This window comes from Plasmodium gonderi (genome assembly GCF_002157705.1).
Source record: "Plasmodium gonderi DNA, contig: Chr11, whole genome shotgun sequence".
Taxonomy (NCBI): domain Eukaryota; phylum Apicomplexa; class Aconoidasida; order Haemosporida; family Plasmodiidae; genus Plasmodium; species Plasmodium gonderi.
The window spans coordinates 1597721-1612508 of NW_021628936.1; the positions used below are offsets into that span (position 1 = coordinate 1597721).

General features: G+C 31.0%; 3 protein-coding genes across 3 annotated transcripts; 2 read left to right on the forward strand and 1 right to left on the reverse strand.

Moving 5' to 3' along the window:
- Nucleotides 1–684: 684 nt before the first annotated feature.
- On the forward strand, nucleotides 685–2640 carry PGO_113400 (syntaxin binding protein; the record flags this gene model as incomplete). The annotated part of the gene is made up of 1 exon (XM_028688674.1): nucleotides 685–2640. One exon carries the CDS (start codon nucleotides 685–687, stop codon nucleotides 2638–2640), a length of 1956 nt encoding a protein of 651 aa, XP_028544475.1.
- A 1022-nt stretch (nucleotides 2641–3662) lies between these two features.
- On the reverse strand, nucleotides 3663–7562 carry PGO_113410 (hypothetical protein, conserved; the record flags this gene model as incomplete). The annotated part of the gene is made up of 2 exons (XM_028688675.1): nucleotides 3663–6148; nucleotides 7481–7562. The coding sequence occupies 2 exons, from the start codon at nucleotides 7560–7562 to the stop codon at nucleotides 3663–3665; spliced, it is 2568 nt and encodes an 855-aa protein (XP_028544476.1).
- Nucleotides 7563–10796: 3234 nt separating this feature from the next.
- PGO_113420 (AP-3 complex subunit beta) lies at nucleotides 10797–14255 on the forward strand (the record flags this gene model as incomplete). Its single annotated transcript, XM_028688676.1, has 1 exon — nucleotides 10797–14255. The coding sequence occupies one exon, from the start codon at nucleotides 10797–10799 to the stop codon at nucleotides 14253–14255; it is 3459 nt and encodes a 1152-aa protein (XP_028544477.1).
- Nucleotides 14256–14788: the final 533 nt, after the last annotated feature.

Here is a 14788-nt window from a genome sequence, read left to right on the forward strand (position 1 = left end):
CCGCTGTATGCAGTTGTGTCAGGCCAGCGATCTGTTGGTGCATGCAAGTAAAAATGCACTTCAAAAAAAAAAAAAAAAAAAAAAATATTAACTTTCGAGTTAGTTAAATATGAACCGTTCATAAAAGTTCTGCACGTTAATTATTGACATAATACTGTTTACAAAAAAAAAAAAAAAAAAAAAAAAAAATACTTAACAAAAGTTTCGGATGACGTGACTCCATGACAAAAGTCCTATCGAAATTGTTCCATCATACATCCACATAATTCCCGTTTCGAGAACCTATTGTTACAATTTAAAAGGAAAGTTGAAAAAGAGTAATAAAGTAAAAAGGTAAAAATATACGAGTACCTTGTGTGTTTCATTCTGAAAAGAAAGGTCCTTTTTTTTTTCTTTTTTTTTTTTAACATGGCTATTTTGTGACTAATTTTCTCAATGCATGTGGGGTTGGTTTAGGACTGTTTTTTTTTTTTTTTTTTTTTTTTTTTTTTTTTTTTTTTTTTTTGGGTTTTTTTTGTGTTTTTTTTTTTTTTTTTTTTTTTTTTTTTTTTTTTTTTTTTTCCTTTCATTTTTGCATGCTTGTGAGGTTTATCCTTCTTTATTTGAGAAAAGCCTATTTCGGGGGGTGGGAGGATGGAAAAGAAAAAAAAAAAAAAAAAATTATAAAAAATAGAATAATATAAAATGTCGCTGAAAGAGAATTGCAAAGAACGTGTGTTGAGCGTAATCGAAAAGATTACTGAAGTAAGCAAGTATGTAGTTATGGTTGTTGATAAAAAGGCCTATAGAATTCTATCAATGATTTGCAAAGATGAGGAATTATTAGAAATGGGTGTTTCTCTGATAGAATTAATTGATGCGAAAAGAAGTAGACTGCAAGATTTTGATTGCTTGTATTTTATTAGTTCCAATGTGGAAGTGGTTGAAATGATGTTATCAGATTTTAGGGAAGAAAAAAATGCAAAATATAAAAATGTACACATATTATTTACTTCAAATGTAGGGGACAGGAATAGGGAAATTCTTGACATAATTGCAACTAGCGATTTTATTCTTAAAAAGATAAAAAGCTGTGCATGTATTAATATACACTTTTTTGCATATGAAAGTCGTATTTTTTATTTTGATAACAATTTAAATTTATATGATTATTATCCTTTAAAAAAATCGACTATTTTACATGACCTATCATTACAATTACTTTCTGTATGTTCATGCTTGAAGAGCAATCCTCACATACGTTTTCAGAACTCACCTTTATGCAGAAAATTTGCAGAAATATTTTACAATTCTATGAATAATTCTACTGCATGTCAAGGTTATAATAACAACGATGATGATGTTATTTTAATTTTAGATCGATCTATAGACTGTTCCATTTTATTTATCCATGATTATTCGTATCAAAGTCTCTGTTATGATATTTTGCAGATTAAGACATATCATGAGGTGTCAGAGGAGGAGGGACATATGGAAAATGAAGAAAACGAGACAAGATATGGGCATAAAAAACAGAGAAATGTGAATATAGGAGAAGGTGCTCATTGTGTTAGTTTCGAAATTACAAATAATGATCAAAGGAAAGAAGAAAAAAAAGCAATCCTTTCTGAGGATGACAGTTTATGGTTTAAGTATAGACATGCACACATACAAGAGGTGAACGAAATGATAAAAAATGAAATTAGTTCTTTCACAGAAAAAAATGCACTAGTAAAAATTAAGAAGAAGAATGTTTTAAATCCAAATGAAGCATTACATGCATTGAGATCTCTTCCACAATATGAAACTATGATTGAACAATATTGGTTACATGTATACATGTGTGACAATTGTTTTCAAGTTTTACAAAAAAGAAATATAGTAGATATTGGTATGGTTGAGCAAGATATTTGTTGTAATGTTGATAATTATGGAAAAGAACTTAGTCATTCCAAAAATTTCGCAAGCATAAATTCTATTATTTCTAGCAACAACTACGAACAGGAAGAGAAAGCAAGATTAATTCTTCTATACTTTATTAATTATGAGAATCTGAATGAAGACGACAAAATAAAAATGATGGAAACAGCTGAACTTGGCTTATTCATGCAAAAGTTTATTGTTGAATTTTTGAAGTTAAAATTACATTGTGAAAAAACACATCATTATAACCATCATCCTATGGATGAACATTCTTCATCAACTACTAAAATATTTCATGTGTTAGATAAAAATAAAAAAAAAATTAAGTACTACAAAAATGTAGCAAAAAATTCAAAGTATGAACTAAGTCGACATGAACCAAATATAAAAGACATTATCATCGAAATGCATCACGACACATTGAATAAGGCACTATTCCCATTCGTAGATAATAATCGAAAGATGGATGATTCCCCAGAGAAAAATATATCCTCTGTGAAAAAGCAAAATGTTACAAGAGGAACCGTTTGGGAATTCAAAACGGAAGAGAATAACCCAATGCAAATTGGAAATAAAAAGAAAATCATCCTTTTTATTATTGGAGGGATCACCTTTCCAGAAATAAGACAAATTTATGAATTGTCTGAACAATTGCATGTCGATATATATTTAGGTGGAACTTCCCTCCTAACTAGTGGTGTGTTGTTTGACCAATTTAAGAAAATTCCCAGCTTTTAGCACCGGCGAAAAGATAACCTATGACTGTGTTTTTTCTTATTTTTTGTTTTTTTAAAAAAATGAGAAAATCTCCATTTTATAAATGCCAACAATTACTTTTATTTTTGTTTTACCTTATCCCCCCAACGATGAGACATAATATGTATACATATGTATACACACACATATATATATATATATATATTGACTTCTTCACTTAATTGATTTTTTTTTCTCTTTTTTTTCAAAATCTATATGAAGATCTTACTTCTACGGGTCTAGTTTCTTCACTGCCACTCCGTTTGTCAGAGCGTATGTTTATCTCTCTCTCCTCTATTTGTAAAAACATTAATATTGTTAGATAACTGTTCAGTTAAATTTGAAGTTTATGATTTTCTTCTTGTTTGAATCAAATTAATAAATTAAGAATGAAGACATCGATAATGAGTGTCTGAAAACCAACAAAAGATTGTGCACCTTCCCCCCCTTGCGTAATCCAAAAAAAAAAAAAAAAAAAAAAAAAAAATCGCTTATTTTAATTAATCGCTTATTTTAATTAAACGTTTATTAGTGGGTTATTTTTGGAAAAAATACCTATTGGTAAAACATACAAAAGTGATAAAACTGAACATCCATATGGTATCATATTATACGTAGTGCCATTACTTGAACTTCACTACAAAATTAAAAAAAAATGAAACGAATACGTGTGTACCACTTTGACAATTCCAAGTGGAAGTACATTCGTTTATGTGATGTTATTCATATTGAGGTGGATTATTATATGGGGTGTGAATTATTTTACAAAAATAAAATAAAAAAAAAAATTCACTATTTATGGGTAAATGGGGAAAGCCATACAAATTATAGCATGATGCAAAACTAACCAGATGTATACTTAGTAACCATCTAACCAAACGGACACAAAAAGAGAGATCGAGAAAGAGAGAGAAAAAAAAAAAAAAAAAAAAAAAAAAAAAGTGGGAACAAGAAATGGGGATATGTTATAAAAGGAGAAATACACGATCCGTACCCCTTTTATGTTAGCAAACTCTGGTTCTGTCTTGAATGTTTCTCTCCTGCTTAAACGCTTCGATCCATTGATGAAATTTTTTATTAACATAGTGCGTCTTTTCGTTTTGCCCACGTTTTGCAGATAAATACTTACATCTATATTTCATTTTTTCCATGACGGAACAAAGGCAATCATTCCACTCTTTTAAAAGATTGTATTGGAGATTAATGCCACGATTCAAACTTGTAGTGTCTTGGAAGGAATTGCTATTAATTATTTCTTTTCTTGAACCTATGAAATCATCTAACGAATACTGAAATGGTATAAAGTAGTATGGGGCCGAGTTAATGTCGAAAACATTGAGAGAACTTCTTACCCTTTGGATATTAACATGATCCAGGTGTATGTCTTGAAAATTGTGCATAACAATGTTAGATTTTTCATTTTTTGAAATTTCAAAAATAAATTCATAACTATTTTTTCTTAATAGTATAGCTATCTGAAGGTTTGAAATTTTACTCATCTCAAAATAATCATCTTGAAAGAAGGCCAAAAAATAATTGCTGTAAGAGTCAGGCGCTTTTATTAAATTATGAACCAATTCTTTATCATATACCTTGCAATAGTGTTTATATATAAGATTATTTTTATATACAGTATTACTTTTTATGTTAAAAAAAATACAGTAATACTTTTTCCATTGTTCCCTTTTAATAAAAATAAATGTATATCCTTTTTTTATAATTTGTATGTCGTAAATGTCTGTTTCGTGTACTCTTCTGTTTATGCCATTCTTCATATGATAACTAATTTTCCCCATGTCCACATGTCTCAGCTGATCATTCTCTGTATTTCTCTTTGAACTCTTGCTATAGTCACTAGTTCTAGTTGTGGAATTCTTTGTACTCGTGGCAGTAGCGGTGATTGCAGTTGTAGCGATGGCTTTAGTTATGATGTTCTCTCCAGCATTGGCAGGTGCATCCAGGACAGAGAGAGAAGTGTCACCTATATCATTATGGGTAGCAGAACCAGTGAATGTTGTTCTCCCATCTACCTTCACACAAGTAGCATAATCTGGAAAGTTTTCCCTCATAGCTGCAAAAAATATATAATTCAACTTTTCAAGAAGTTTCATCTTCCGGGAACTTGAAACTTGATTTTCTTCTGTGAAAAGTGCATGCACAGATTCCAAATTTGTTTCATCTTGGTTAGACACTGTCGTACATCTGTTTAGCTTTTCATTCCAGTGATTCATTTCTGTCTGCATGTCACATTCCATTTGAGTGTTATCAAACTTATTTGCAACTTCTGCCATCATTTCTGGTGGATCCTTTGCTGTATAATCCCTTAGCACATGGATCTCTCTGGGGTAAAGTAGTCTCTTAACTTTGCTTATTTGGCTTGATACATTATGAAAAATGTTCAAGTATTTATTGTATGTACCGTTTAAAATCAGAAGGTCTTTTTCGTCCTTTTGTCTAGCTGCTCCAATGGAGTTATTTTCATAGTATCGGTTTCCTTCATTCACTTTACTCACTTCGTCCGATGGAGTTACATCCTTCAAGCAGATGTCGTACAGAAATATATATTCTGATCCATCTAACTCGACATTTTCTTTGTATGTCTGATTGAGCATTTCATTTAAATACGTGAATGTATCTCCATTGGTTTGGCATACGTTTTTTATCGTGTTAATTATCACCTTTTTGTTATTATCAAGATTATAATCACAGCACGAGTTACTTCCATGTTCCGATATGGGGATTTCTTTAAAAAAATTATTGTGTTTGTTATTATTATCTATGCATGCTATTTGCAATTCTCCCTTGATTGATTCTCTGTGCATTTCCTCATAATCCTCTACACCATATTCACAACTCTCCCTCCTCCCTGTTTCAGAACTTCGCACTTGGGCAGTATCCACCTGCTCAGCCTGTTGTTCTACTTTTTTTCGTTTATCAAATTCATTCACAGAATATCCATCACTTGTACTATGATTTCCACAGATGCTCATCAATTTCGACTCTTTCTTACTAGAGTTGTTTACCACATTGGACACAATAACTTTGCCGCTCCATTCTCCTCTAATGCCACTTGTATTATTGTTTGAATGAATTATATAATTTGAATTAATTCTTCCTAAAGCACAACTAGATGATGCTTTTTGTAGAATTTCCGTTGGAGAGCTCGGGCACCCTCGGTTGGATTGACCCTTGTTATTCTCAATGCCATTTCTGTTAGTTACGCTTTCTGTGTGAGTGATACTTTCGGTGTGAAGACTGTTTTCTGGGTTATGTATTATGCTTGCTCGATTTGTTTCATTCGTTCCTTTGATCTGGAACTCTTGGCTCTCTTCACTCCTCTCACTACTATTAGCCGTGCACGCTCTTTCCTCCCTTCCAAGTTGTGGTGAACTGTTGGCATAGGAACAAATTGTCTCGACACTAGAAATGCTCATCTTCCCTTTGTTCGGATTATTTTCCAACAATTTAATTGTAGGTCCATTGTATCCATCTGTGTGGAAGGGACGAATGGGAAAAAAACAGGGTAAGTAATCACGGAGGCGAACATGCGTATAGAGAAGAAGGCAATAATGTGGAATCTTGAATTACCACACACACGTTCACGCATGCACATTTAAGAAAATCGTTCATGTTAATGCAGCAGCATTTTGAGATATATAGCGAATAAGTGCACTTTGATAATTGAGGCAAAAGGATGAGTGTAGAATTTTTTTTATGTTGGTACAATGTGGCAAATAATGTGTTACTTCAAATATATATATCCTGTATTGTTCTATTATACAGAAAGTTAGCTATATGTGACAACATTAAATTGTCATAATTCAATAAGTAATATTGCACCATTTTTGCAACAGTTTAGATGTTAACTTTTGTGATGTATTTTTTTTTTTTTTTTTTTCTATGTTCTGTTTCTTTTGACTGGGTGAGGAAATAAAGGGGGAAAAAAAAAAAAAAAAAAAAAAAAAAAATTACCCCATTTTGATTACCTGAACGGAGAATATTTTTTTTTTTTTTTTTTTTTTTTTTTTCCCCCATCTTGGCTAGCTCGTTAAAACATTTGCGTTGCAGTTAGTTTTTTTAATATAACATTCTAATATAACATTTTAATATAACATTTTAGTGTACCATTTTAATATAACATTTTAGTGTACCATTTTGTGCATCATTTGGTGCATCATTTTGCGTGTCATTTTTTTTTGTATTGTTTTGACCCCTCGAACAGAGGTTATGTGTTACGTACACATGTTCTGTTTCGTGTAGACACTCTGTTTTTCTCATGCAATGTGTATGCATCCCTATTAGCAGAATACATATTCTTAATTGACACTCCATTTCACCAAAAAAATATGTACCAAATGGGGAAATGTGCAGAGAATGGTCCACTTCATTCGTGTGCATGTGTGCGAGCATGTGTGCAGGTATATATGCATATGTATATCTATGTATGCATGTGCAAGTATATATTCATTTGCATGTATACATTTTGTACGCAGTTGTCCGTGCGTGTAGAGCATAGACGTGCGGTACCAAAACTAAGAGAGGCTTAGTTTCATTTCCCTTTTTTTTTTTAAAATGCTGTGGCTAATTCTTTTGTATATGTATACAATAGTGAGTACAATATATGGAAAAAAGAAAAAACAAAACAAATACAATGGACAGGAGTGTTCATGCGCTGTGAAGGCTGTACGGATGTTTTTTTTTTTTTTTTTTTTTTTTTTTTATTCTCATTGTTGTTATTGTAATCATTCAACTATTATAATCATTACTACTATTGTAATCATCGTCGTTATCATTATTATGTTTTTCATTTTTTTTTTGTTACCTTTTGTGGATCGTTCGTGGTCGGGATGAACGGGCACAAAGTTCTCCGTCTGTGTTTTTTTCTCAGGGTTGACAAAAAGCATTTTATCAATTTTAAAAAAAAAAAAAAGTACAATGAAAATTAAAAAAGAAATTAAAAAAAACAAAAAGGGCCCAAAAAAATCCTGTAGAAAGATTTCCACAATGTACAAACAAGTCATTTATAGACTAAGTTGGTTGACTGATTTCATGAGTTTTTTATGTAGATACATCACGAAGTTGGGCTTGCATATTTGCAAGTACGTGTGCAGTTGTATGTGTAGGTGTACATGTGTGTGTGTGTATGGGTGGGATATATTTGCACATGGGCAGACACAAGGGAACATACATAAACATGCATGCGTGTATAAGTGGAAAAGTAAATGTTAACAAAACCAAATGCCAATCAGTAAACTCCTTACAGAACTGACACAAATGTTGTATACTCATCTATATTCACAACTGTGGGGTTGACGCCTTGTTCTGTTCAACTACATTTAATTACATATATATATATATATATATATATATATATAGATATAGATATGTGTGAAAATATTCAATGCAAAAACAACGCAAGGAGAAAACAATCACACGTATGCGACTTGTTCAAAATATTGAAAAATAAAAATAAAATAAAATAAAACATGATAAAATGAAACGGAATGTGGCATAAGGAAATGCAAAAAAGTGGCAGACCAAAAAGTGACGATTTGTTCATTTTCACCATACCGTTTATAGGTTGCATTTCAAGAACGTTTTTTTTTTTTTTTTTTCTTCTTACCATTTACATTTTATCTCTTTTTTTTTTTTTTTTTTTCTTCTTACCATTTACATTTTATCTCTTTTTTTTTTTTTTTTTTTTTTTACCATTTACACTTTATCCTTTTTTTTTTTTTTTTTTTTTTCTTCACTTTTTACCACCCATCTTCAATCCCTTTTTTTCTTTTTCTTTTTTTCTCACGCCATGCTATACTCCAATCTCTATGGTACGTTATTTTATAAATAAAAGTTGGTAGTGTAATTTCTATCAAGGATTTTTTTTTTTTTTTTTTTTAATGTTCTTCTGCATTAATTTGTTAACCTGTTAATCTATCGATTTTACCAATTTGCCAATTTTACTAATTTTCTGATTTGGTACAAGAAAACACGATTTGGCATCATTTAAAATAATTCCAATAATCTGTTGAAAATAGGAAAATTTTGCAGAATTCATTTCACCATCACGTTACTATATTTAGGTGTGGTTCCAAAGAAACAGAACAAAGTTGGAAGGTGAAAAAAAAAAAAAAAAAAAAAAAAACATAAAAAGGGAAAATCCATAAAAAAGATAAAACCATAAAAAGGAAAAACCATAAAAAAGGAAAAACCATAAAAAAGGAAAAAATCATAAAATGAGAAAGGACATTTTTGAATGTCAAGGGATTTATAGTTGCTTACAAAAAAGCAGTTTGCTCGTTATTGAAGACTTTTTCCTTTTATTTTCATTACCCTTTTTTACATATTTTCTTATCTCTTTATTTTTTTTTCCCTTTATTTTATTTCATTATATCTTTCACAATACACCCTCCTTTCACTTCCTATTCTCCGTTTTCCATCATTTTGCAAATTCCACACCTTTATTTTATTTTATTTTTTTTTTCCTATTATTCGCTTTTTACAATAGCATTCACATGATGCTTGTTCCACATTACTCAAGAGCGTAACAAAAAAGAAAAAAAATGAATAGAATAAAAAAAAAAAAAAAAAAAAAAAAAAAGCATCCCATCTATTTTGTGTTACAAAGGAGAATTTTTTTTTTTTTTTTTTTTTTCCTATTACTTCATTTTTTTCCTTTTTTTTCCTATTTTTTTTTCCTATTTTTTTTTCCCGCGTTAGAAGAGTTCTTTTCAGTGTAACTTCTCCCCCTCGTGTGTAAATTAAAAAAAAAAAAAAAAAAAAATTAATCCAAATAGTGAACTCATACGCTGGATTGAGTCCAAATATAAATGCCAGTTTAGTATGTCTTGTTGAAATGGGTGTAAAGTTAATGCCTTTTATTTTACTTTATTTTTTTCCATGACAACAAAACCAGTTGTTCATAATCTACAATGGGTGAAATGAATCTGTCAGTCTAAGTGCAGTTACGTATGCACACACATGTATGGTAATAGCATCCATATGAAGAATTTTATATCTATTAGCTTTTTTCTTTTGCTCTTATATTTTTTTTTTTGAAAGAGTCTACGAGACATACTTTTCCACAATTCAAGGGGTGAAGCATAAGCAGTACTGAAAAAAAAAAAAAAAAAAAAAAAATTCACCTTTACAAGTTAGCATGAAGCCAATGTTAACACAAAATGCCACGGCTCCTAGGGGAAAAATGCTTTAAAAATGTGATAAAAAAGTGGGCCAAAGGTAGAGACATAAAAGTTATAAAAAGGTGGTTATACGATGATGTATCCACAAAGGGAAGATGAAAAAAAAAAAAAAGTTGGTCAGGTTGTTGCAATACATAGGTCAAACAAAATGAGGATGAGGTGCTTAACTAAGTGTGATGGCTAAAGTCGCAAGGGAAAAAAAAAAAAAAAAAAAAAAAAAAAAAAAAAAGGTAAACAGGAAATCACGCATACGAGTAAAAAACTGAAATTATGCACAGGTATGTAAATAATATATATATATATATATATATATATATATATATATGTATATAAATATGTATACGTATGTATACGTAAGAGCCTGTTTATTTTGCTTGTAATCCCCAGCGTAGGAAGTGATTTGTGGCATGAGGCTCTTTTCAAATGTTTTTAAAAACGGCCATGAATGTTTTTTTTTTTTTTTTTTTTTTTTTTTTTTTTTTTTACATATTAGAAATAACTGCCTTAACTTGCTTAATACTGGGTGTTTGACGTAATTCCTACCGTTTGACTCATCTATCGTAAGGATTGTTCGTTGTCACTTCAATAGCTAAGGTGTTCAGATCATTTTTTTGAAAAAAAGTGCAATGCATATATACACACAAATAATGACAACACAGGAGAAAACAAACGTATACAGCAAGGAAATTTACAGTTCCTCATAGTAACCCATATATACATATATATATATATATATATTATTCCACTGCAAGGGGCAGAAGGGAGAGGAGGAGGGTCTTACCAAAGTAAGCTTCTTTTAAAAAAAAAAAAAAAACACGATCTTGTATCCTTCAAGAGGTACAAGTGAACAACACCTTAATTTGAGGTCTTAGGAAAGTTTGGGGAGGGTGGGGGACCATAGAAAAAAGAACACGACTTGATTTTCCAACGTCCTGGGATATGGACTCCATAAACTTGAACATTAAAATTCCACTGATTGAAAAAGTGGCAACAAATGTGAAGGAAATAATTTCACACATAAAACTGAACGATGGAGTATATTTTGACAAGAGTAAATATGACAAAGAAGAAATTCTCAATAATTTACAAAGCAATAATGTGCAGAAGAAAATAGAAGCGATGAAACACATTTTAATTGCACATGTATTGAAAGAAGATGTTTCTATTTTTTTTTTTCAAGTTTTAAACAATATATCTATTGATGATCTAACACTTAAAAAATTAATATATAATTATTTATCCTTATATGCTGATGGAAATCCTGATTTGACTATACTCACAATAAATTCATTTAAAAAAGATCTTAATAATAATAACTATCAAATCAGAGCTTACGCTTTGAGATCTATGTGTTCAATTCGATCTCTTGATATGATAAATGTAATTATTGATTCACTTAAAATTATGAGTAAAGATAAATCTCCATATGTTAGGAAAGCATCTGCTGATGTCATTCCATCTATATACCACATTGACCCAGATCAATTTGTTCTTTTAAGAAATGTTTTGATCGAGTTAATTGGTGACACTCAAATTACTGTTGTCTCGGCAGCCGTTGCATCTTTTTGCACTCTGTGTCTAGAGGCCATTCCTTTGAACGAGGAACTTGTGCAAAATGAAATGAAGCCTCAGATATGGGAAAATGGAAGAAGTGGAGAAAATATGGTTGATGGAGAAGATTCTCTTGATGGGAGAGATTTACTGCGCTTAAGTGAACCCAATGTGGAGGTTCCTCAAGGGAGAGAACAATTACGTAAATGCAGCAATGATAATTCTCAATCCAAAAAGGAAAGAAAAATAAAAGATACATCTTATGATGAAATAAAGAAGCAGAGTAGAAACATCAATGGAAATGAGCATTTTTACAACTCGCTATCATTTCTTCATCCACATTACTATAAATTGTGCAAGTATCTTCTTCTAATGCACCCTTTCCATCAATCTTATTTAATAGATTTGCTATTGAGATATTGTAAATTGTTTTACAAAGATCCTTTAAAAAATAATAAAATAAAATTAAAAGGATTAATGTCTTTCTTCAACTCTTCGGATAGTGCTAATAACACAGAGGAGAAAAATCAAGTAGATATGAATACATCTGATTATGATTTTCAATCCAGTTTGTACAAAGATGAAAATTCGACAGATGCAGAGAAATGTCGGACCGGGGACCTTGCTAATGGCTATGGTAGAGGAACCAAGAAAAGTAAGCCATATCATGTCCCCATTAGATCTAATTTGGTGAAATATTCATATGACGAAATGGATGATGATACATTTGATGAATTTCAGCATTACGAGGTAGATATAGAAATATTCATTGAGAAGCTTCTGCTTCTTCTAAGCTCTTGTAGCTACAGCATAATCATACAAGCCATTTCAGCATTGTATCATTTAACCAAGTTTACCTTTAAAGATAACATTATTAAAGCCATTATAGCATGTATAATAAAAAGCACCACAGAGAAAAATGACCTAGTATATGAAATTTTTCTAAAAAGTGTACAATCGATTATAATTTGTTTGAGGGAAGAATTTTGTGCATATATTTCCTTTTTCTATATTAGTTGTCTGGATAGTAATATGAAAAAATCGCTCAAGATAGACATGTTGTATATACTTACAAATGAGCATAACAGAATGATTGTTTTGGACGAATTGTTTCATGCACTTTTTCAACCAGGAAATAATGAATTTATAGTGAAGAAATTATTTAAGCATATTACTGCAATATCTTTAGCGGATTCATTATGCCTGTCCAAAGTCATGCATTATATCATGCTTATGTTAAATTCGGACATAAAACTGTATTCATATGAATCCATTTTATCCCTAAGGAAGCTTCTAAGACAGAGTGAAAGAAATCATATTGTACAAATTACCTTCTTCTTGATCAAAATTTTTTTTAAAATTAATTCGTATGAGGTTAAAATCTCTGTATTGTGGACTTTGGCAAAGTATCAGAATTGCATCGACCATTTATTGTTATTCGACATGGTTCGCATGTTAGCCAAATCTTTTAACAGCTTCGAGGACCCACTTAAGCTACAGGTTCTTCACTTTGTTTTCAAGGTGTGGATTTATCAGTACGCCTGTTGGTTTGTTAACGGGGGAGAAGTGGCAGAGGAAGAAGTTGCAGAGGAAGAAGTTGCAGAGGAAGAAGTTGCAGAGGAAGAAGTGGCAGAAGAAGAAGTGGCAGAAGAAGTGGCAAAAGAAGTGATGGAAGAGGGAAACGAAGGAGACTCGAGTTTGCGTGGGTGCCGAACCGATGTGCACCTCCCCTCGCAAGAAGAAACATGCCAAGCTAGGAAAATGAAATTATCTCCAATGAGGGATTACAGGAGAGAAGAAAATTCTGTGACAGCTACAAGTATATATCTGGAACAGCGGAGGGGTGATAGAGAAAAAGAGGGAATCAAAGGCATAAGGAGGAAAAGAAACAACAAGAGATGCTCAACTAGTATGACAAGACACATGGAAGACTTTGAAAAGTTTGAAATTCTGTGTAATGAATCGTTTCGACAAGGATCACAAGGTGATGAGCATTTTGATATTCAGGAGACGAGCAAATTTTACGCAACCATTATGCTAAGAATAAAACAGCTGAAAAAAGAAAAAAAAGAAGATCTTAATTGGACAATGTTGAAAAGGAATCTTTTCAAAGAACCAGTTAACAATTATACCTTGCCACTGTGTTATTTAAAATGTATTTTTCTCGATACTGGCATATCGGATATTCCTAACATTTCTGACATGTCTGATACGGTGCGTTTAAGCAGAGAGGAAATGCAGAAAATGTACAACTCGCCCTTTCTGGAATCAGAAAGAGAAGATGAACATGAAGATATCCAAATCGATTTGAAAAATCCAATCGTTCTTCAGTTAAACACTATATCAAGCATACTTAATAGAAAACTCCCAACTTATGTTGATTTACCCGATTTTGCTGAAAATGATTTATCAAAAAGTGCCCATATCACTAATAAGGATAAAAAAAAAAAGAAGGTGACCAGTATATCTTCAAAAGATATACACATGAGCTTCAATGCAAACATGATTAATGATCATATATTTTCCAATTTGGACGACTTTTACAGAGATGATAATGCTAAGCTCATGGAACACCAAATGAGGGGTTTAAAAAGCACACAAAGTACACACAAACCGACATATACGCAATCACAAGAAACTTCTAAAAATTTGCTAAACAATAAGGGAACCAGAATTCTTGGTGAAGACGACGAGTCCGATGACGAACAAAATGAGTCCTCATCCAAAATATGCGATGACATGGCCAATGCATATATAGACGAATTGCCTACTGTTGAAAATTTTCGAAAAATAAATGATCAGGAAATTAATGACATAGAAAATTTCTTCTTCAGTGATGAAGACTGAGAAAAGGTAGAGGAAAATGTCAACACATATCTGTGCGAGTAAAAAAAAAAAAAAAAAAAAAAAAATAGGAGTGCATGTGAAAATCTGTTTTGAGGGAAAAGACAGTATTGCACAATTTATCCCTTTTTTTTTTTTTTTTTTTTTTTATGTATGTTCATAAAAATTTGAGCACAAAAAAAAAAAAAAAATAAAATAAATAAATAAAATAAAATAATAATATTTTGTTCTATGAAAAACATTTTGGCTAGATTGTTCGTGTTTATAATTTTTATCGACTGAACGTTCATATTTTTTTTTTTTTTTTTTTATGCGTGTGCATGTACATGGGAGAATTATCTTCCTATCCTATTGGAGTATACATTTTCTTAAATTTTCAAAAGAAACCCGCTTAAGGAAAAAAAATTTCCAGTATGCTGTATTTCTCTCCGTTTTTCCAATATGTTAACAGTTTTAATTAAATACGTAATTACAAAAAAGAGTTAATTTAAGTGATTTATTATTTTTAGCAACCATTCTACAAGTTTTTGTGTATG